General features: G+C 40.5%; 1 protein-coding gene across 2 annotated transcripts in view; it reads left to right on the top strand.

The window, feature by feature from the left end:
• Positions 1-23,441, top strand: part of TBC1D4 (TBC1 domain family member 4) — a 117,385-nt gene that overhangs the window by 56,584 nt on the left and 37,360 nt on the right. For both annotated transcript variants that reach the window (XM_082304424.1, XM_082304423.1), the window contains exons 2-7: positions 11,969-12,571; positions 13,959-14,048; positions 17,677-17,781; positions 20,368-20,500; positions 22,377-22,468; positions 23,271-23,381. In XM_082304424.1, the coding sequence (XP_082160550.1) occupies positions 11,969-12,571; positions 13,959-14,048; positions 17,677-17,781; positions 20,368-20,500; positions 22,377-22,468; positions 23,271-23,381 (1,134 nt within the window). The remainder of the gene's footprint in view (positions 1-11,968; positions 12,572-13,958; positions 14,049-17,676; positions 17,782-20,367; positions 20,501-22,376; positions 22,469-23,270; positions 23,382-23,441) is intronic.

Genomic DNA, 23,441 nt, shown 5'->3' with positions numbered 1-23,441 from the left:
GTAAGGAGAGGGGTTGTCAGAACTGCTACCTTGAACTTTCAGAGGGCAGACTTTGATCTGTTTAGGAGCCTGGTTGGCAGGGTCCCTTGGGAGGCAGCCCTGAAGGGCAAAGGAGTCCAGGAAAGCTGGACATTCTTCAAGAAGGAAATCTTAAAGGTGCAGGAGCAGGCCGTCCCCATGTGCCGAAAGACAAGCTGGCAGGGAAGGAGACTGGCCTGGCTGAACAGAGAGCTTTGGCTGGAACTCAGGAATAAAGGGAGAGTTTATGACCTTTGGAAGAAGGGGCAGGCAACTCAGGAGGACTACAAGGATGTCGTGAGGTTATGCAGGGAGAAAATCAGAAGGGCCAAAACCCAACTAGAACTTAATCTGGCTACTGCTGTAAAAGACAATAAAAACTTTTTTCCATCATCTGTCAGCAGTCCTGGCTAACTGGGGAGGTCACAGTCAACTGAAGGTTAGCAAATGTGACACCCATCTACAAGAAGGACCGGAAGGAGGATCCAGGCAACTACAGGCCTGTCAGCCTGACCTTAATGCCGGGGAAGGTCATAGAGCAGGTCATCCCAAGTGCCATCACGCAGCACGTATGAGACAACCAGGGGATCAGGCCCAGTCAGCATGGTTTTATGGAAGGCAGGTCCCGCTTGACTCACCTGCTCTCCTTCTATGACAAGGTGACCTGCTTAGTGGATGAGGGAGAGGCTGTGGATGTTGTCTACCTGGACTTTAGTAAAGCATTTGATACCATTTCCCACAGCATTCTCCTGGAGAGACTGGCTGCTTGTGACTTGGATGGGCGTACTCTTCACTGGGTAAAAAACTGGCTGGATGGCCGGGCCCAAAGAGTTGTGGTGAATGGAGTTAAATCCAGGTGGCGGCCAGTCACAAGTGGTGTTCCCCAGGGCTCAGTATTGGGGCCGGTTCTGTTTAATATCTTTATCAATGATCTGGATGAGGGGATGGAGTGCACCTTCAGTAAGTTTTCAGAGAACACCAAGTTGGGCAGGAGTGTTGATCTGCTGGAGGGTAGGAAGGCTCTACAGAGGGATCTGGACAGGCTGGATCGATGTGCTAAGGCCAACTGCATGAGGTTCAACAAGGCTAAGTGCCGGGTCCTGCACCTGGGTCACAACAACCCCATGCAACTCTACAGGCTTGGGGAAAAGTGGCTGGAGAGCTGCCTGGCAGAAAAGAACCTGGGGGTGTTGGTTGACAGCTGCCTGAACATGAGCCAGCAGTGTGCTCAGGTGGCCAAGAGGGCCAATGGCATCCTGGCTTGTATCAGAAATAGGGAAGTGATCGTCCCTCTGTACTCAGCACTGGTGAGGCTGCACCTTGAATACTGTGTTCAGATTTGGGCCCCTCACTACAAGAAGGACATCGAGGTGCTGGAGCGTGTCCAAAGAAGAGCAACAAAGTTGGTGAAGGGTCTAGAGAACAAGTCTTATGGGGAGTGTCTGAGGGAGCTGGGATTGTTTAGCGTGGAGAAGAGGAGGCTGAGGGGAGACCTTATCACTCTCTACAACTACCTGAAAGGAGGTTGTAGTGAGGTGGGTGTCAGTCTGTTCTCCCTAGTAACAAGCAATAGGAGAAGAGGAAATGGCCTCAAGTTGTGGCAGGGCAGGTTTAGATTGGATATTAGTAAAAATTTCTTCACTGAAAGGGTTTTCAAGCATTGGAACAGGCTGCCCAGGGAAGTGGTTGAGTCTCCATCCCGGGAGGTATTTAAAAGACGGGTAGACGTGGTGCTTAGGGACATGGTTTAGTGGTGGACTTGGCAGTGCTAGGTTAACAGTTGAACTTGAAGATCTTAAAGGTCTTCTCCAACCTAAACAGTTCTATGATTCTGTGATTCTCAGTACTGCAGTCACGAGTTTCTGGGAAAAAATGTAACTCCTTGGTTTCCTGTCGCTGAGGTACTTCTAGCCTTATTAAGGGGGCTAGAAGTTATTGCAGTGTCTGACTTTTTCTGGACCAAATATCTAGACACTTGCTAGATCTCTTAGACTGAATAGAGTCTGTAATTTTTCCCATCTCCCAGAGTGAGTGCTGAATTGCTAACCACTTACCATCTTCTCGTTCAGTGATAGAAGAAGGTGGTTGTTATAACAAATAAGTTATAAAGGTGGTGGCATCCGTGGAAATCAGATGCAGGTGGTCTTCAACCAAATCTGGGCTGATATTCACTTTAGGAGTCGTCATGGTCTGCCACACAGGAGTCCTGAAATCTTGATCCCTTGACTAGGGAAAAACAGACTTTCCAAGGTGTGTTCATTTCATAATGAATCAACATGTTGGTTCATCTTTTCAAATTAAAATCTTGAGATCTTCTATCTAAAACTACTGAATTAAAAAACTCTGCTGCTTTCTTAAATGCGGTGCATGGAGGACTTGTTTCAGTCTTAGCGCTTGCACTTTAAATCTGCTAAAATGAAGTTCACTATCTTCTGATCTGTATTTGAGAAGTGGATAGTGACCATAAATGGGCAAAATACTTCAGTGAGCTCTCAAACAGTAGCTTGCTTTTTTTTTTTTTTTTCCCAAAAGGAAATGAATGCAGAGAATGTATTAATTGTTTGGGACTGTCCACGTGACAGCCTTATCTTCTCAGGCAAGCCCTTTTAAAAATAGGGTATGTGTTAAATATGATGGAGTTCTTAAAAACAACATCCTTAATAAACCTCTTACTAGAAAATGAAATGCCAAATTAAGTTAAAAATGAGGAGTTTTCAGGAGAAAATTCCTAGTTAATATCTGAATTTGTGCTTTCATAGTTTGGAAAAACTTGGGTTAAAGCAGTTGGAAAGTTTAAGATGAACTGATGTTACAAGCAAGCTGTACTTTGCTAAATCTTTCCCTGGGAACTACGTCCCGAACTTGGAAGCAAACCTGAGAGTACTTGCATACGCTCAAAGTATAACTGGTAGGTGAATTGAGACTTACTGTTCTACATGTTCAAAGAACGTAAGGATCGTCATGACAGCTCTGTGCTGACGCTTCTATGAGTTGCAAAGTATTCAAGCAGAGTGAGTGTGAGCTTTATCTAAAAGGTGGAAAAGCATCAGTCTGGCCTAAACATAGGAGCGAAATACTGAATGCAAGAACCTTCCTTACTTAAAGCAATGTTCCTGTTGGGCTATGCTGTCACTGCCATCATTGAAATTCTTTGATATACCACTGTAGAGTGCTTGCATCCAAGTATAAAAAAAGGCATCTGTTGTCTGCTCAGGCATCCAAACAATCTTGTAACTCTTACACATTCTTTCCTATTAAGTAACTTGATCCACCTTCTGTCATTATACTGCTTATTTAAATTTGAATACTTGGCAAAGCAGCATCTTGTGTACGTGTGTAGCGCACAGAACGTGTTAGGTGATCCACAAGTTTCCAGTAGCAAATTAGGTAATGTGGTGGGCTCTCAAAGCGTAAGCCGTGCAACTGTGGTAGACTTTTTTTTCTGCTGGTTGACTGTATCAAAACTAAACAGCAGAAGTAATTCCTGGGTTGATCTCAAGTAAGAATTATTTTGAGAACTGAATTTTATTTTATTTTATCTTACCTATCTAAAAATCTCTCTTTAGGCTGGTTTAGTGGTAGTCTTCAGCTTTGTCTTCAGCAGGAGTATGTGATCTCCACAATATATGGCATGAGGTTGAATGTCAGAGTAAAATAAGTGCAGTGCTCTGTACGAGTTCTTTAGAAACAAACCTAACTGGGTCCTGACCCATCACCTGGAAAAACATATAGGCCAGGCAAACAGGAGGACGACTGTCTCCTGAAAGCAAAACTTTTACTATATGCCGTTATTTAATGGGTTTTTGGCTTGTTCCTCATGTGTTTTCTGTTGCTGTAAGCTTTGGCTACACTCATGAACCTGTAGAGAACAGCAGAAACGTGAAAGCACTAGCTGCCAGGGGCGACAGTCAGCTTGAGGCTCCAAAAGCTGCTTTCACTGGGTTTTTCTTTGCCAGCCCCTGTGTTCCCGCTCTCCTGATGCCGGGCTTGTGTTGTGTTAGCCCAGAATGAATTGGAGTTGATGGCAGATGCTTATTACTGCCTGCTGAGAACCTGACTTTGTGTTTTCTAAACTGTATTTTTAGAACTACACTAAGTGCAAGTGGGTTATAGAAATGCTAAGCAATTCGACTGTTATTCTTTTCCCTTTGTCATAGCATCTCTCTTGGCTACAAATCCTCCTCATTTCTGTAAAACCGAAGATAGTCGGTGTTCCTTCAGCACTAAGTCAGCCCATGGAGACAAATTCTTCTGTTCTTCTGTTTCTAAATATCTCTAGCATAAACAAAGTCAACAAATTGCTTGCATGACTGCATAAATTTAATCCCTTTGAGCTGGTCTTTTATCTCTTTATTGGAAAGATGCATTTTTAATGATGAAAACTGTTAAGTGGAGCGCTGTCACCAGCGTGTGAAGCAGCAGACTGCTGTAGATTTAGAGGTACAAAAGGTCTGGATGATCAGTGCTGTACTAACTGAATGGCAGTAAAAACATTTATAGCAGTTAAAACAAATTCTTTTCCCTCTCCCACCCTTCTTTCTAGTTGAGAATAGTTACTGATACCTGCACTTTGGCTGGCATTTGGGTGTGTTTTTGTGTAAGATAAGAACTACTTCTTGGTGTCGAATGCCTGGTACGTAGCAGGATGTGATATGTGGCTTATTTTGTCTCTGTTTATGTTTCGCTGCTGTGGCTGGGTTCTCCTATCTTGTGGATATGCAACTTAACACTAACTGAAAGGAGAGTCGTGTCTGATTGATTGCTCCTAATTTTTTCTCATGTTGTGCTAGTTTCTAATGGATAGATGTCAGCCTCTTTCAGTAATTAACAAAACACAGGGTGTTGATTCCTGGATGGTATCCTGTTTCTCTGTGGTTTGTGTTTAAGCATACGTAGCTAGATCGTGAGTGGGACTCGTTATTCACATCCGAGGCAGCGCGGGTGCTTCCAGCCCGAAGTCAGGAAATTCTTGGCTTTTGAAGCGTAACGGTTGCCGCGCGGAGCTCCGGCTGTGCTGTGATATCACGGAGCTCCGGCCGTGCCGTGATGTCACGGGCCGACCCTGAGGAAATGCTGCAGCAGCACTGCCAGCCTGTTGTGAGAGGGGGGGTCTTTCTGCACTTGCTTATCCCAGGAATCTGTTCCTGAGCCCTCATGTTCACGACACTAAAATCCGGTGACGGTTTTGCTTGGACATGCCTGTGCTTCTGAACTGGAACCCATGCCAGAAGGTACGGACCGCTCGTAACGTGCGTGCATCAAGTTCATTCATCTCGCGTATCTCGGTACGGTGGGAGGGATCTGACGCTGCACCTCGCCTGGTGATGGAGTGAGAGGGGCCGAGCTTCTTCCCTGCCTTGGAAACAATCGCCTTGCTAGAGCTGCTGTCATTAAGTAGCCAGATTTGTTAGGCATATTTGTTAGATTAGTACTTCACAGTCATGCTAATATTTATAAGCCTTATGGTATGAAGAGGGGCTTTGCTTTGTTAATAAATTCCAGACTGAAATTTTCCATGTGGAAGCTAGAAACAAACTAACAAGAGCTGCGGCTTCTCTGCACAGTGAAATTCTTTCCAGCTGTGGAAATAATGATATACAACAAGTGAATTTTGTTCTTCTTTGCAGTATCTGTAGAGTTAAAGTTCTAAGTTTGGGTTAGAGCTGAAAGCACCGCTCAGTAATTACTGCGGGATGCATTTGAATGTTATCCCTCCAGCAAAAAGGGGAGCTCCACCTTTGTTCACTGGAGGCTGTTGTAAATTCAAAGAGTATTTTTTTTTTTTTTTTAATGTTTCAACTTCTGTCACCGCTATTCAAGTACGCGTGCAGTATCACCATGGAGACACTCTTCCCGTTCTGGAGTTGTGACAAACTGTTCTAGTGTTAATGCTGCAGCATGCATGATTTACTAGGCTTGATAGCCTCTCTGTTTTGCAACTTCAAGATATTGGTGATAAACACCTCATAACTGAAGTTGTTTTTTGGGGTTTTAAGGCAGGGCTGATAAAGTTGGAATTAATTTCAACCAAAATGTTGTTGCATGACATGAGAAGACATGCAAAGAAAGTTTTAATTTGAAGTTAATTATTTTCCTGTAGTCCTCTCTTTGGTTTTAATCAAGTCGGATAAAAGAGCTTGCGTTAGTTACTTCAGTTAAACTGATGTTTCCGACATGAAAATATGTTTCTGCATTGAACACAGTGAGGTATCTTGATGTAGAGTAGAGTAGTTCTTCGCAGTACTGTTCAGTGCACTTTGAACAGCATACTGCTTATGCACGAGGAAGGTGTGGGCTCTCCGTTATGTATGGATCCTGTTGTAGGTCTAGTCACAAGGGACAGAACGGGATGGAGCCCATGAACTGCAGGGCTGGAATAAGCAGATCTGGGGTATTAATATTTCTGTCTTCTAGCCAGGGTGAAGTGCTGCAGCCTTATTCTACGCTAGCTGGCCAAAGGGATGATGTACTGCAGTAGCTCATAATGTCTATAACCAAGGTCATGGGGCAGGTGGGGCAAAGGGGGTGTAAGGTGCAAATGGAATAGATTGGGGGACCATTTGGCTAAAATCGATGCTGTCGTTAGTTTCAGCTTACCAAAACTGTACTGTCTGTAGTAAACAGAATTTGTGACAGTATAACACCTATCACGCTTTACTTCTTACGCTGTATATTCGGAGCTGAATCTTATTGTAGGTGATGCAGAACTCGACCAGTGCCATCTCCTCTGATTTGAGTACAGCTAACTTTGATTATTGAATTGCCACATATTGAATCAGATCTAATTGGTTGAAGAGTGATTCACACAATCTTAGGCTACTCAAATATGAATAACAACAAATTTAATTTGGATTCCTAAGCGTTTTGTTTTCTCCTTAATTAGACTTATCAGATCGATCCTGTTTCCCTGGAGTGAAATACTGGCTCTTTAATGTCATTATGAAGCTCTTCTTACTTGCTTCTTAACTCTCAGTCTTTCATGTTTGGTTTTGGTGGTTTGTTTTTTTTTGTTGTTGGGTTTTTTGTGTTTTGTTTGTGGTTTTTTTTTTCTCTCCTCACCCAAGTTTTGGAGTGTTCCTCACACTGAGGAGCAGAACTAGTATCACAGGTCTAGTCTTGTACGTATGGTGCCCACTGTCCATTCTTGTCTTGTGGGGGTTTTGGTACAAGCCCTGAAGAAAGATCTCTGCTCTTCTGAGTTCTCTTGGCTCTATTCAGAGATTTAGGAGTTACTATGAACACTGTTTCAAAGGTCTTAAAAGTTCATGTGCCACTCTTGTCTCCTGACAGGCGTGTGCAGCTCTTGACATCCTGGAGGGGAGGAAAACTCATCTGAAACTCTCACATCAATTTTGTTTGGTATCAATGTATTAATACCTAACAGAGTTCAGTGTGCCTGTAGCTGTTTAAGCTTGAGGTCACTGTTGTATTAGAGAAAGCTTTGTGTACTGTTCCAACGTTTGAGTAAGCGTGTTGTTTAGGCCCTTCATTTAGATAATATACCATATCTATCTAGTTCTTCATGAAGTTTGTCAGGATTTTTGCTTGGTTTTCTGACAGCTTTTCATTTTTTGCCTGGTTATGTGTGTGCTCCTGTGTTTTAGCTGTTAAGGACTTTGCGGCTTCTGTTTTGGGAGCTCATCTTCTTCTCTTCACCATTTAAAGTGAGAAATAAATAGACTTTTTATATTCTGTGGTCAATAAATACAATATATTGGACAATTAACATTTAGAATATCAGTTTAAGATGCTTATAATGTTAATTTGTATAGACTGGGAATAGTAAGTGCCTTGTTCTGCTTCATGTAATAGTCTGCTACTCTTCAACAGTTCAGGGAAACTTCATGAATACTACATTTAGGCATGCCCTGCATTACGTTTCTGGTTTCTCCTTCTGGTTTGAGAACTGCTGTCCTGTCATGGCATCGTTGGCTCCTACCTTTCTGCCTGAGAAGCCCTCTGCAACTCCTTTTGGCACATAGTCATCTTCTCCTTCTCTGCCCAGCAATACTTAGAAAAGGGTGATAGGCCCCTAGACCATGGGACTTAGGATAGGCAAAGCATGGGAGAATTAATTCTTCTTGCATTGTTCTGGCACTGGCACCGCTGGGTTTGTTCGGGCTGGAAGCGTGCCCCTCACCCTGCAAATACACTGCCTATCCCCCTCTACTCCAGTCTCCCTCTTTGACACGACTGTCTTCAAGGAATGATGACAGAAATCCTGTGTATGTTAAAGAGATTAATTGCTTAACTATTTTAAGAATTTATTTTCTTTATATACAGATGCATGCTGAAAAACTATGCGATAATTCCTTTCACTTTTTTGTGTTGCTCTACTGTAACAGCTGGTACTGTATGTCCAGGAAGATCTGTAATGGCCCCGTGGGTTTCCCATTTCTCCTTTTTGGGTGCTTAATTTCATGAGACTACTGCAGGGAAATACTAGAACTTGGAAACTATAAGTTTTGAATGTTTCAGGAGTCTGTCTTAGTATTACTAAACTGATTTCTAAAAATAGTTAAGTAGTTTTATCCTGTTGATTCGGTATTTTTAAATCACCATTCTGCTTACTCTCTTGTCTAACTTTGCCCTGCAATTTCAACATTAACAGCTAATAAGCTAATATCCAAATCCAAAAAAGTTACACAGCTTTGATGGCGAAACTTTTGTGACTGGGGCTTCTTGACATACAGAGGAGCAAAATGTTAAAAAACAATGATACATGCCAAAGAAATGTGTAAAAAGCCACGTTGGGGTGGTTGCTGTGCTTGATAATTGTGTAATGTTTCCTGTACCTTGCATTTCAGGAAAACATAGGTGCAAACTCTTATCTAGACTCCATTCTATCCCAGTTATGGTTTTTCCTGAAGTCAAAACATTAAATGGAAATATTGTAATCTGATCAGGTATGTCTCAGATGGCAGTGGTGCTTGGTTCTTGATAGGCCAGTATAACTCTGGAGGTAAAGAGGGTCAGGTCTAACAGTATAAGCTGGCACATTGTCATTGGTATACAGTTATTCCTGTACAGTGAAGACCAATAAAATCCATAGTTGCCTAGCAATGTTAGTATCTGTCTTACATCTTATGCTTGAAGCTGTTTTTCACACCTTACTATCTAAAGAATCCATGAAACAACCAACGAGCATCTGGAACTGGTTCTGGACCATCTGACAGATATTTCTTATCTGTTGTGATATGCTTGTATTACATAGTTTTCCTCTTCATTGGTATATAAGAAAAGTATTCATAACTATGGAGATTAAATGGGTCTCAATTTTTCATCTTGATTTATTGCTTTAATTCTGTGGATAGGAAGAAAAATAGGAAACAAGTGAATAATGATGAGGGCACACTCTAAAAAATAGCCTAGCTTGTAAAAAAGGTTATCTCAACAAAGCAGGGAATACGGATTGGTTGGGCAGTATGAGCTGAAACCTCTGCTCTCATGCTGGGGTCCCCCTATGCTGAAAGGAAAATACTGTAGCAATATATGTGGTAGTTAGAAGCAAAAGCTATACAGGGAGCAGGGACTGTGAAATAGTAATTGTGACTCGAATACTAGGGACTGAGGAGTGTGCACCATCTGGAAAAGGTGGAAATAAAACCAAGTGATAAATAGGAGGATGGTAGGTTGTTGTTTTTTAAATAGAATTGCAGTTACTTAAAACTCCGTGTGTATGCTTGTGGATGAGATCTCGGAGAGGAGGGGATGGATGGGAAATCCTATTGTGGTAGAGTTGGTAGTGTCTTATCCCCAGCCTGTTTGGACATTCGCTGGCAGGAGAGGGGGTGGGGATAGGATGTGTTAGGAGGCCATTGAGTATTATTAGAAAGACCTCAGAATTTCTTCTCCAGTCCTTTATGTCAGGAGAGATGGGCAAGGGGCAGAACCCAGTTATTGGAATGGAAGTGATGGTACGCTTTTTAAAAAATCCAAATTGCCAATTAAACAGCTGACATTGTTTATTCTAGTTTATTGTGGGGAGAATTTATGCATTTTGAATAGAATTATCATTTGTCACTGTACTTTGAATAGAAATGTAAGTAACTGGTTCTGGATTCTAAAAAAGGAAATGTTAATTAAAAGACAGCTAGCTTATGAATTTTGCTAAAATAGAGAGCTAAGGGATTTAAACTCTAGAGCTTCTTTAAGCACAGGCCATAGAAAGAATTAAGAGGACTGATCAGTGCAAAAAGAGCTGCATTGTGGAATATGAATCAGCATGTATAAAGTGAGAATTGTCCGTGTCCAGCTGAGCTGGCGTGGCTGGGAGGAAGCACACCTTGGGTGATGGTAAAGCAGCCTGGTATTGAGAATGAGCGAAGATTAAGTACATTCTGGTATCTTTGTCATATCAAGACTAACTCTTGGCCTCACTGAAAACTGAGATGATGAAGACTTCTATAGGGATGAAACCCAGATGGCCAGTAGATCTTAGGGTACTCGAATTTCATTTTACAATAAATGAACTGGAAGCAGATTTGAGTTGAATGCCCAATGGAGGAGGAATATGTAATGGGAGATGGGGGTTAAGACAGGGTAATTTTCCACCATGGCTTGCAGAAGCACTGGCATGGGAGGTTGTTGCCTCATTAGCAAGTTTCAACTGGTATCATGTGACTGAAAGAAAGAGATACTGTAGGGAGCATGGATTATTTACTAAGGTGTGACTTCAGAGTTATCTTTTTTTTTTTTTTAATAGAAAATATACTTTGAAAGAAATTATCAAATATTATAGATATGGTGGAAAGCTGTATGGAATACAAAAGCTGTTGATTGATTGCATTGGGTTAGGTGAGTGTTGAGAACCTATTTCTCTTGTGAAGAAAATCAGATAGATATCCTCTCTTGATCTCATTGTCACTAGTAACTTCCCCAATGAATGTAATGTGATGCCATTCATTATCCTTCCAGAGAAGATGATACCTGGTGAGAAAGAGGTTTAGTTAAGCAGAGGTAGGCACTGTCAAAAGAGCAACTTAGAATCACTCTGATCTGCAGTCAGCAGAGTTGGACAAGTCCTTGTTTTCTTTAGTGCAGGCAAAATGAAAAAGGAACTTGCATATTAAATATGCTGATACTGAAGGCAGACATCCTCCCAAGATGATGGGGATAAAATGGAGGAAGAACCAGGTGGCCTTAAAAGACTAGGTGATACAGGGCTGAAATCCAGAGTTTCTTCTGGAGATGTGCAGTGTGGCCTTACAGGGTATAGTAGGAGTCTATAGGTAAAAATGACGGAGGAGAAGAGAGATTTGGGTGTGCTTCTTAATTGCAGCAGGGAAGTGTGACCTTAAAGTAAGTTATGTCATAGGATGGATGGGGTGAGGTTTTTGTAGTAGATAATAAATGAGAGCTAATGCAATTGTATATGAACTTCGGTAAAATTTCCATGTCCTTGCTGCCTGTATTCCAGAACTGTCAGTTGAAATTGATGGGGATTGCTGGTCTCTATTTTTCATTCACAAAACGGTTTCCAAAACTGTCCTAAGGATGGAATGTCTGGCTCTACAAAATAAAAACAAAGAAACAGTGATGGCCCTATGCAAAATACATCAGCAAGAGACACTGATGTGGGAAGAGGGCTACAGAAAAGAGGAGGCAGTCTCAGTAAAAAAAAAAAAAAAAAAAAAAAGGAGAGAGAGAGAACGGGGGAAAAAAAAAAAAAATGTGAACATTTGTCAGTAGACCTTCTGGTGATTTAAAAACTAATGTTCTGAAACAGGTTCCAGTAAAAAATTTAGAAATTATTTGCTTTGCTTCCATTGCATAAATTGTCTATACAGAATTTAGAATTTACTATTTTTATATTGTCAGCGAAGAAGCTAGTGGCACTCTACTGAAGAAATAACTTGTGTTAATATTTATATTAACAAATGTTTGACGTATCACTGTCTGTGCTGTCTTGTTTGTGGCTACTAAACAGACCTTTCAAACTGTCTCTTAGGTTCCTGATGTCATCAGCAGCATAAGACAAGTCTCCAAAGCAGCACTGAAAGAAGATGCCAAACCAAGTAAGGATAGTGAAGATGCCTTCTATGACTCTCAAAAATTTGAGGTCTTGTACTGTGGAAAGGTGACGGTGGCTCACAAGAAAGCTCCCTCCACACTAATTGATGATTGCATTGAGAAATTCAGCCTTCATGAGCGCCAGCGCCTGAAACTATTAAATGAGCAGCGGAATAACGAGTCGAGTTTGGACTTACCACTGTGTGAAGGAAATGTGCCAACTTCTCCATCGGATAGCCCATTTGAGGAGCTGGACAGCCCGGATAACACCGCAGGGCATGCTGCGATGTTTACAATTGGCAGCCAGACCAACTTGACCAACCTGGCCAGCACTCGTGGCTCCTTTCCAGAGCGAATTTTAGAGGACTCTGGCTTTGACGAGCAGCAAGAGTTTCGCTCCCGATGCAGCAGTGTCACTGCAGTTATGCAAAGAAGGGTTCACGACACAAATCTGAAAATACAGCCACGCAGAAGACATGCAAGTGCACCCAGTCATGTTCAGCCCTCCGATTCTGAGAAGAACAGGACAATGTTGTTCCAGGTGTGTGCTAGGATGAGCAATTTCATGTTGGCTTTGCACCCTGTGCAGTTTGAAGCTGAGACAAGTTGTGCAAGATAAGTAGTATGGATCCAGTATGGTGTCATGATTTGTCATACATATTTATGTATCTGTTCATAAATGATTGCAACACAAGTAGCTGAATTTTCTTAAGGAAGTCACCTCAACTCATGAGCTCAGGTAAATTTTAAGAAAAAGGAATTACTTACGGAGTAATTACTTACAGGAGCAGAGTTTCTAGGGAAATAATTATTTTACATGCAGTTCTGGTTCATCTGTATTGGTGAGATCTAGGATACAGCTGAAAAAAGTGAGTATTCTTTCAAAAAGATAATGGATGAAGACTTCCAAGTGAACAAATCCTCTTTTTTGTGCAATTAAAAAGCAGCTCACAACTTCACATAAGGCTTTCACAGCCTTATGTTTGAGCCAGCCCCTTTATGATAACTTGTACTGTTCAGCTTGTCTTTCCCAGATGAGTACTCAAACGTCTCTGCACTGAAGGCTTCTTCCTTCAGACCTCACCGTTATTTCTTCTCTTGCCTGAAGTGCATTTGACTTCTTTAGAGCTTGGATTGAGAAAACAAAAGGACACTTAAAGGAGGCGACCCCTAAAAGAAAAGATCTTTGGACCTTAATATAACAGGGGGCTAGATGCCTGTGTTTTTTCTTTGTTTGCTTTAAAGATCATTCTTTCCTTTTATTCTCCTGGGGAAATGCTAACTGAAGTGAGAATGCATTGCCCTTTTATAAAGCCACAGCTATCACTAGTAATGAAAAGGATTTAGCGGAGAAACTCTCTGAGCTCTATGGAATTAAGTTCCATACTCTTGAGAAGCAGTTTGGGAAAGCTGAAAGATAGTTTGCTGCAGAGCCTACTCTTTCTCGTCCTGAATTATGACAAAACCAAAAAGTATCACCTTAAGATCATCATAGTTTCTTAGCTGATCTGCGGTATAGTTTAGAAAAAAAAAAAAAAAAATCGACAAATTCTGTTTTTTATTGCAGCTTTTAATTTAGCCACATTGTTTATTGAAGGTTTTAGCATTGTCTGTCAAACGTGATCTTTGGACCAAAATAACTTGAAAAGAAAAGGGAGGGGGGGGAAAAAAATAGCTGTTGTCTTTCCAAGTCTTTTTCCTATTCAACTGTGTGTATTGTTCTTGCTGAAATATTCTTATTCAACATAAGCTGAATTACGGCACCCTTGTTCCTGCTGAGTAAGCCTTTGTGCTGAAGGTACTCCATGTGAACAAGAAAGGGCTAGATCGTGACAGTTTTGTTGCTGTTAACGTTATGCCTCCAAGACAGTCATAAACTAGACTTATTTTTTTCCCCTCCTGTGCCACACCCCCCTATCCCACCCCAGGTTGGAAGGTTTGAAGTTAACCTCATCAGTCCGGACACCAAATCTGTTGTGCTTGAAAAGAATTTTAAAGATATCTCCTCTTGTTCTCAGGTAAGCCTTAATAAGAAGCAACACGTAGATCATCAGAAGAGAAGGAATTTATTTGTCCTTCATCTGGGTTGCCTTGCTGGTCTATACGCAGCAGAAAAAAAGAAATGTAGAATTGTTACTCGGAATTCTGTGCTGTTTTCCTTTATTTGGTCTCAAAGGCCGTTTTTTAAACAATTTATCCTATCTAAATTACCGTGAAGGAAAGTAAATTGCTGGTTTACCCCATTGGCTCCTTAATTTACAGAAAAAAAAAAAAAAAGGAAGGTAGGATTTTGAGCATTTGTATCTAATGTATATACAAGTCCTGCATGATGTTTGATACATCAGCTTCTTTTGGGAGTACAGCTGAAGAAATTGGATATTAAACTGTGATTGCTTCATGAACACATGCAGCAAACTTGAAGTACTGATTTGCCTTCACAAGAGTGAGAGCTGTTATTCAGATTGGGGCTTTCACTCATCTCGTGGCAGCTTCAAGTAGATACTGCACAAAAATAATGTAATGTCATTCCCAAAGAGCTTAAGTACAGAAAAAATGAGCACAAAATACCTAGTCTGAGCTGTGGGAGTGGCAACTGATTATTGGTCAGAAAACAAAGTATAAACTGTTCTGCTTTGGGAGAGTATTGGATATACTTTTGGAAGCAGCTTAATCTCTGTTTAGGATGCTCTGAGTGTGCTGTCTCTGAGCAGCTGAGTTCCTCAAAGACTGAAAGGAGGGGAGCATCAGATCAGCCCTCCCGACAAACAGCAGTTCGTCTGCATCCTTTCTTCTGGAGAATATGGCAGTAGATGAACCTAGCTATGTCCAGTAATAAATAAAGTTATAAAGTTAAACATCAGGGCTGAAGGATTCACCTTTCTATCTTGCTGTTGTTCAGCAGCTGTTACTTCTGGCACTTTCTGTCTTGAGGTCTTGTTTTATTATGTTATTCCTTCACTTGCCATGCACATGCATCACTTCAGGCCTCCTTAAACATGATTATTCTAGTTTAAAGTACACTTCCTGGCATGCTCTAAACCTGCACTTCACCCCCAAGTGCTTTCATTTTAATGCTAATAACAAATCTGCTCTTGCATGACTGTGCTACCAGTGCTAATACAAATTAAGAACTGGTCAGTACTTGTAACTCAAGTGGAGTCTTGAGCTACCAACTAAAGGTCCAGGCCATTAAGTTGAGTCTCCTGTTAAACTACAGTTTGTATTGCTCTCAGTAGAGAAAAAAGGCAAGTGCAAATATAGAATGGGACAGTATAATCAAAGATGTATTAACAGCTTTATAATAAATACAGATCAAAAAGATGCTTAAAGGAGTGGTACGGAAAGCAAAATTTGCGGACAGCTTGAGTCTTCTCCCGCTTTGTGGGTGTACTTTGCTGAATAAAAGTGACACTTCAACTTTATGTACTGGGCTCCTGGGTTGCGTGTACATGCTGATAATAGTCAAACAAAGCAGTCCTAAGCGGGGACAGCCTTTGTTCTGCTGACTTTAAAGCATGGTGGAGACCAGCAAGACCATGGCAGACCTTCAAGGCCTAGCTTTCCTTCAATAAAATAACTGTGTACAGTAAACAGTGTTAGGTAGTGCCGTGTGTTGGGCTTTGGAGGTGGAGTTCTTCACCTCTTCACTTTCATTTGGAGCAAAGCGTTTGTTATTTTGCATGCTTGAATAACTCAACAGGCACTAACAATACCGTGGGGGTTCTATTGCCTTTTTTTTTAATGCAAAATGGCTACTTTAGAGAAGTTGGGGCTTTTTTCCTACGCTCAATAGAAATGAGACATTAATTTGTTCAAGTCTAAGGATTTGGTTGCATAAACCTCATCAGTACTTCTTTTAAGAACTCAGTGCTAGCCACAGGGCTTCTCTGTTGTGGATTTATAGGGCAGTGATTTACTGCGTATTGTGAGACTGCAGCTTAGGAATGTTTGTTCTTCTAAGCTTTGCAAACAATGAAAAGGAGATGTTCTCTTTAGCTTGCATTCTGGATTCTTTTAGTCTGGTCTAATAAAGGTATTTTTATTCTATAGCTTAAGTATGGTTGATCTGCTGCATTCAGTTCATTATCTGCACTCCATATAATTGCCAAAGCAGCAAATATAATTGATAATAAACCCCTGTGTGTGCTGTCTAAGCTCAGGTGTCAGACAGCTGTAGAAGTTTTCTTGTTGCAGCCTGACTGACCTTGAGGGAACCCAGAACAACAAAAAACTTTGCTCTTTTGGCATGACAAGTCTGGCCACCCTCTTAAAGAAATGTGATGGAGGTACTGTTAAATGAGGAACGTACTGGGCTATTTATGCTTCAGTGGTGCACGTGTCACATCCATCTCCCCCACAAACGTTCTCCTGTGGAGACTGAGAAATCGGACAGCAGTAGACTTGTTCAGGCGCTGTCAGCAGCGAGGGAACTGGCACCTCACTGAACCACCTTAAGTAATTACGGTTTCCTTGCAAAACCGAGGGCAACACTTCACTGCTACATAGATCAACCGATGTGTATGCATCTGTTCTTTTTCATTTTATGCTTTTGAAGACTTCATGTGTCGCAGGAAAAATGGGTTCAATGAAGTCAGGATTAGTGTGGACTATGTGCCATTTGTGCCATCTTAGATGCCCTGTGCACCTTTGTTAAGTTTCGTTTAGAGTAGAACAAATGTAACTTTTTTGGAATTTTGTTTTTAAAAACTGCAGCGTGCAGTGACAATATGTTCAGTCTGTCACGTAGTGCATTACCAGTTTTGTCTAGAGTGTTTTCTGTAGTGACAAGCAAGTTGTTTTGCCTCCTTCCCTCTTCTACAAGATAGGTGTTTTCTTTGGAGATGGATCCAAGCAACCGAGTTCTGCTTTCTGTTGTATTTGAACTTGAGGGGTTAGGCTTTCTTTAGAAGAAAATCTACTATTGGCATATTCAGATGATAAAAACATTGGCAAAAGCTTTAACAATAGTGAGTCATGTTCCATGAATTGAGACTGGGAATATAGTGCTTCTTAGGAAGCAGCTCTCTGATCTTCTCAGTGCTGTTTTTAGCAAGGCAACATTCCCCGTCAAGCAGTTAGACTAGGATCTTGAAAGTAAAACATCGGTAGTAATGTGTAGTAAGTCTTGTAACTTCTGGTATGTAACTCAGTCTCAAAGAATTTATTTAAGGATTTGCTTGGAATTCGGCATGTCACCACTCATTCCTTGCTCTTTGGTGTAGTCCAAGCTGGTATTACAGGAAAGTGAAGATCTGTTGCTACTTTGCTACTCCAGTCCCATGTTTTACCGTGGGCTCATTACATCAAGTTTTCACTGCAGAGACAATTCCAAATACAACCTAGGACTCTTTTGTTCGCTTCCTTGAAAATCCAGTTTTCCTAATGGAAGACATTCGGGTCCAGGTCTATTGCTGTGTAACTTTTGTTTTGATTGTGTAAAGAGCTTTATGTAACTTTTAAATGCAAAAAGCAATTTAAAAGAGAACTATTGTAGTTGTGAAATCGATAATTAGGAGTATGCATTTACAGTTTCTCAAATTTTTGTGTTGGCAAGTGTTGGTGTCTGGTAACTATTTTTAGGATCACTTTGTAAACTAAACCTGTTCATAAAATAGCCCACTAATGCTGTTTTTAAAACTCTCTTAGGGTATAAAACATGTTGATCACTTTGGCTTCATTTGCCGGGAATCGGTTGAACCTGGGTTAAGCCAGTATGTTTGCTATGTGTTCCAGTGTGCAAGTGAGTCTCTGGTGAGTATTTGTTAATGATCCTAACTTTTCCATCGGAGGATGTCTGAGGCATTTCCTAAACCATGGGAGTCTTTGTTATTCTGCTGTGTCAGCTGAGCCTCAGTGGTCACATCTTCTCAGGTATGAGACCTCAGTTGTGAATGTGAAAATAGGCAATAAGAAATGCATACATTCTGTTCATATATAGCCGTATCCTGGTACTCTGCATATATCAATAACAAATAGAAAAAAATCCAGATGGATGAGTTCACACATGCAGACTGTGAGCATATTTGGGCTCTATATTTGACTGTAACTCTTGCATTTCTAATTGTTGAGACACTTGGTTCCCCATTAAACCTGTAATTACATGTATTTTATCAGTAACAAAGCTAATGATAAAACCTGAACATACTTTTCAGGTTAGGGTTTAAACTACTGGCCTGATCCTGCCTGTGTCTTTAGCCTGCACATAGCTTTAGTATTATCCCTGTAGTCTGTTTTGTTCCTCAGAAGAAGAAAATAGCATCTGATCAGAGAAGAAGAAAACCATATATGTGGATGTGTGTAACTATAAAAAAGTCCATTGGACATTTGATAAAGTATGTATCAATTGATTGAAGTTCCAGGTGCCAATGTTTTAACTGATACAGGTAGCTTAATAATGTGAGGCACATAGAGGAAATCATTTAGGTTACTACATTTTTATTTTAAAGCTCTGATGGTTTAAAAGAAATTGGTTTCTGTTCTGAAACGTGTTTGTTCCTGATGGCTGTGCTAACAGCTGCTAACTCTTTTTCCGCTAAACTTAAAAATCACTTTTGTAGCTAGCTGAAAATGTAATTTGTTAATCCATTGACTAGCTTGAGAGTGAATAGATTTATGTCAATAAAACTTCAAACAGCTAACAGCCCTAGCTGAGGCTGCACTTTTATCAAAATGGGAGCTTGTTATGAAATCAGCTCTATCTTTGTACTAGCAGAAAACGTTACATGTGACCTATTGATAAATCTAACCATGCATAATTCAAAGACCTAAAATGTGGTGTATAAAGAAACCATGGATTTATGAACCTCTGATACGGTACTGATACGGGTATGCCCACATCGCAGCATGAAATGAACATTCCCGAGCTGTTTTCAGATGCAATCACTTGGACCCCAGTGACAGTTTGACTGTGGCAGGGCAGAGCTGTAAAACCTAATGCTTTCCGGATTCTGTGCTGCCAGGCAGGCTATTTTGGTAGTCTTCCGATGTTGGTAGTCTTCTGTATATTTGTTCTGAACCTAGCTACGTTCTGTGCTACAGTTCTCATGATTTTAGTGTAGTCATAATCCGTACGCTTAGCACTGTTCCGTGGGTCTTCCATTTAAGAGGCATTGTTGTCAACTTTTAAAAATTATCAGTCTATATTGCAAGACTGATATTCACCCTTCAATGCCCTGCTTTATTGCTAAGAAGAGAGAGCACCTAGGAATTACCGGTAGTGCTTAAAACTGTGGGTTTTTAAAAAACAAACAAACAAACAAAAACCCCAAACAAACAAACCAACCACACAAAAAAAAACCCAAAAACCCCACAACCCTAAACATACCAGGGCACAAACTAACTCAGATTTCTGCATTCAGGTGCCCTTGCCCTAACCCCCCCACCCCCAAAATGACAGACCCTCAAAAAAGTCTGTCTGACTTCAATGTTAGACTGCATGATATTGGTCTCAAATATTTCAGCTTCTTCCTGCTTATAAAAAAGAAACAGGTAAGAGCAAGGCCCTAATTGTGAAGTAGAATACTGATTTCTTTCCTAAGATTGTTGTCAAGCTGTTGTCTCCTTTCCATAGTAATGCAAAGACTCAAGTAAACAGCTTTTAATAAGCAAGGTATTCCCCTAAAATGCAGAGAGGGGAGCTCCAAGTGCTTTGTATATAAGGTCTGGAAGTGTATTTGAATGAGTGCAAAGAAATGCTGTCGCCTCGACCTTAAACAAAAGTTGAGCTTTTCCAGTGCTGGTGTGTGGGAACATAGCACTGCCGTATTTGTGGCAGTGGCAGAGGAAAGACCAAGGCAGGCCGGCAGTACTTAAAGATAAGTTGATGGTTAAAGATAAGAAGCTGGTAGCCAGTCTAGTAGCCTGGAGAAAAGCGAACTGCTGTGGGAAGCTCCTGTCTGCCAGCAGGATGGGTCTGTGGGGGTTTGTTCTAAAATGGCACGGCAGTGGGAGGAAAATTGTTGGGAGGGAGCATGTGCAGTTTACAGGAGAAACTTGAAGCTAAAGAAAAAGAAATTAATGCTTTTTATTTAGCCAGCATATGTTCAAGCCAAAAATTCCCACTTGCAGCTTCTTAAAACAGTGGCTGCCTGCCCAGTAAGCTTGAGTAGCTGCAGTTAGATGTTCAAAATTACACTCTCTGAAGTAACAACAACTTGAAGATTGTGAGCATCCACAGAAAAGGCAGAAAAGCTGTGAATACAGCCTTCATCTCCTTAGAAGACAGCAAACGGGTTTTTTTGATTGTAAAGCACCGGTCTATGGTGTGATTTATAAATCTAATTTGATGTATGTCATGCATTTTTGTTTATATACAGTCTTTTCCCTCCTTCCCTTTAGGTTGATGAGGTAATGCTTACCCTGAAACAAGCCTTTAGCACTGCTGCAGCTCTGCAAAATGCCAAGACGCAGATTAAACTGTGTGAGGCCTGCCCTATGCATTCATTGCACAAACTCTGTGAAAGAATTGAAGGTAGCAGCTGAGTTTATTTTCTAATTGTGTTTTTCTGTTTATTCTAGAAGAATTTTACTGTATCTCTTAATTTTAATTATGCCAACCATGCGCTTTCAACTTAAACAATGTAAGAACAGAGGGAAAAGTATCCCAATAACCAATTCTTACCATCACTTTGCACTCTCTGTAATCATGTGTAGGTGATAGCAGTAATGATATTGCAACCGAATATTGTATAGCTTGTGTTATAAATACATGCTCTTTCATCATTGTACCTCTTAAACATTAAGCAGAGCAGAAAACCCAATAGTTCCTCTTTTTTTTTTTTTCTGAAGATACATTCTTTCAAAATAGATCATAAAAAGACAGTTGTGATCAAAAAAGGTCTTGCTTTCTTGTGTGTTCATTCTTTCCTGTGTCGGGTTATTTTTCCTTCTTTGTGTTTATTCTCTTACACACTTGAAAACCTAGTTCTATTATGAGAAATTAATTATTAAGTTAAGAGGTTAATATGTAATAAAGAAATTTAAGGCAACTACCTGGCTTCAAATATGAATACAAAAACCTTCGTAGTTTTTCTGGAAGTGAGGTATGCCAGAACATAGGCAAAAAAATCTTACAAGATAAAATGTTTTTTAAAAAGTTAGTAGCAGGATCCTATTCTTATAGTTACTCCACTATGTCTCCTTGCAAAGCATTGTATGCAAAAAAAGCAAATACGTTACACTAGTCTTGCATCTTCTGGCCTGGTGATGATGGTGCTGCTAATTGCCAGTTCTCCCATTCATTAAAAGTCACTGTTGCTACTTATCTCCCTCTGGTGGATGAAAAGCAAAGTATAAAATCTTAGTGGAGTGAAGTTCTGTTAGGTTGCATCTGGTATTTTCCAGGTTTACAACAGATATTCGGAAGTGATAAAGCGTAACTGGGAAAGTCTTCTGTCAATGAAAAAATACAGAAGCTGCTGTATAAGGCAGTGTAAGTATCTTGAATACAGGTACTTGCAAGCCTGGGATAAGTATCCAGTATCAAAATAAAATCTCTTCTAGGGTAGCAACTTGAGTACCATAATAGTAGTTTCAATAACTTTGTACTTAGTGACTGAAAGATTTCTTTTAGTGGCCTTTTCTTTTTATCTATCTGCTTTGTTTGGAGTCTAGAAGTTAATCATAATCACACCCAGGGCTTCATGACTTTGGAAAATCTTGATCTCTCCTGATTGCAGTTCTCTATGAATGATATCTACCTTGGATGGAAAAAACATATATCTTCATCTGATTCGGGGGGTGTGTTTTCCCCACATTTTTGTAGTTCTCTAGAACAAGCTTTGTGAGCAAATGTGTGCTTTATCGAACATCAGAAATTATTTCCTTTATTCTTACGGCTTTTATGCTGCTCTGTCTTTTAAGTGTCTTCAGTTCTCTGGTATGACCTATACCCTACCCTTTCCTTGTGTAGAAATGCATCTAAACTTTTCAGTTAAAAGCATCTGAAAACTTCTGAGTATCTTGGGCACTGAGTATCTTTCCAGTTATATCCCTGGTCTGTTCCTCTCTTCCCCCTCTCCCATACAGTTATCAGGCTTCCATCTTAGTGATCTCTTGGTACTAGGACAGAAGACATCAGTGAGGTAGGGAGTGCAACCTTTTGCACAGGAACCAGCCACTCAGCTGCTGCTAGTTCTGTTCCTACTGCTAAAGAAAGGAGACGAAACCATGTGGTTTAGCAAAACCTGAAGTACTCTGTATCATGGATACTGCAGATATACAACGGTCATGCGTTAAACTTGTATAAGCTCAAATGCAAGCTTATATCTTCTACTACCAATTTTTCAGAAGTTTTTTGAGAGATCGTTTGAAAATCTAGATGCTTTAATGTTCTGTTCTTTTCTCAGGACTCTATCCACCAAGAGCCAAACTTGTAATTCAGAGACATCTGTCATCACTAACTGATAATGAGCAAGCAGACATTTTTGAACGTGTTCAGGTAATACATTAGATGCTGTTGTCTCAAATGTGAAAAAGACTACAATAAGATGGACTAGACATTTTTTCTTTTGGTTATGTTTGTTTTGTTACGTAGTTGATCTAGGATTTATTATTGTTCCACCAAACATCATACTGAAATAGCATGTTCCAACTTAACCTCATGTGTGATACACTGCTATCGGAAATGTTTTTGTTCCCAAGTCTGCTGAGATGTTCTGTGTTCATACCCAGGGTATTTTTTTTTTTTTTTTTCCTGAGTTTAGTTCTTCATCTGTAAATGCATTTCCCTACTTGAAAGTGAATGAGTTGAGAGCAGGTGAAAGATGGCGAGATATGAGCAGGTATCAAAGAGGTGGTTGGTATTTGCAGAAGCTCTCTTTTGACTTATTCTGAGGCAAGAGGTGTAAGCGAGTGTACTCAAGCAGATGAAGTATACAGTAATTTAGGCTTCCAAAAGCTGTGCTCCTCTCTACCTGCCTGAAGAAGGGAATGCCTGTTTGGTTTTTGTGGGTTCTTTATTCCGTTTATAAGGCTATGCAATGGCAGACAACCTTAGGAAACAAAATGTGTGGGCATAAGGCCCCCTCCTCTCCACAGCCTGTAACATTCTCCATATGGAAAGCTTTGGTCTATTTTGCTCAGGAGCATGAAGGCTCACAAATAGTGGTGCAATTTGACACACTAATAGTGCACTGTAGCATCTGGCGTATAACTTCAAAGAATACATACACATGGAAGGGAAAATAAGCAAATCATGACTTGTAAGACAACTTTTTTCTTTTCTTTGCTGTTACTGACAGAAAATGAAGCCTGACAATGACCAGGAAGAAAATGAACTTGTGATCTTACATCTACGCCAACTCTGTGAAACTAAGCAAAAAACGCACATTCACATTGGTGAAGCACCATCGGTAAAGCTTCTTTTTGTATTATTTCTCTCCCTCCTGCCACCCTGTGCAACCTTGAATACT

This window comes from Platalea leucorodia (genome assembly GCF_965183815.1).
Source record: "Platalea leucorodia genome assembly, chromosome: 2".
Taxonomy (NCBI): domain Eukaryota; kingdom Metazoa; phylum Chordata; class Aves; order Pelecaniformes; family Threskiornithidae; genus Platalea; species Platalea leucorodia.
Note: the sequence above shows the minus strand (reverse complement) of the source record. Positions and strands in the feature narration are given on the sequence as shown.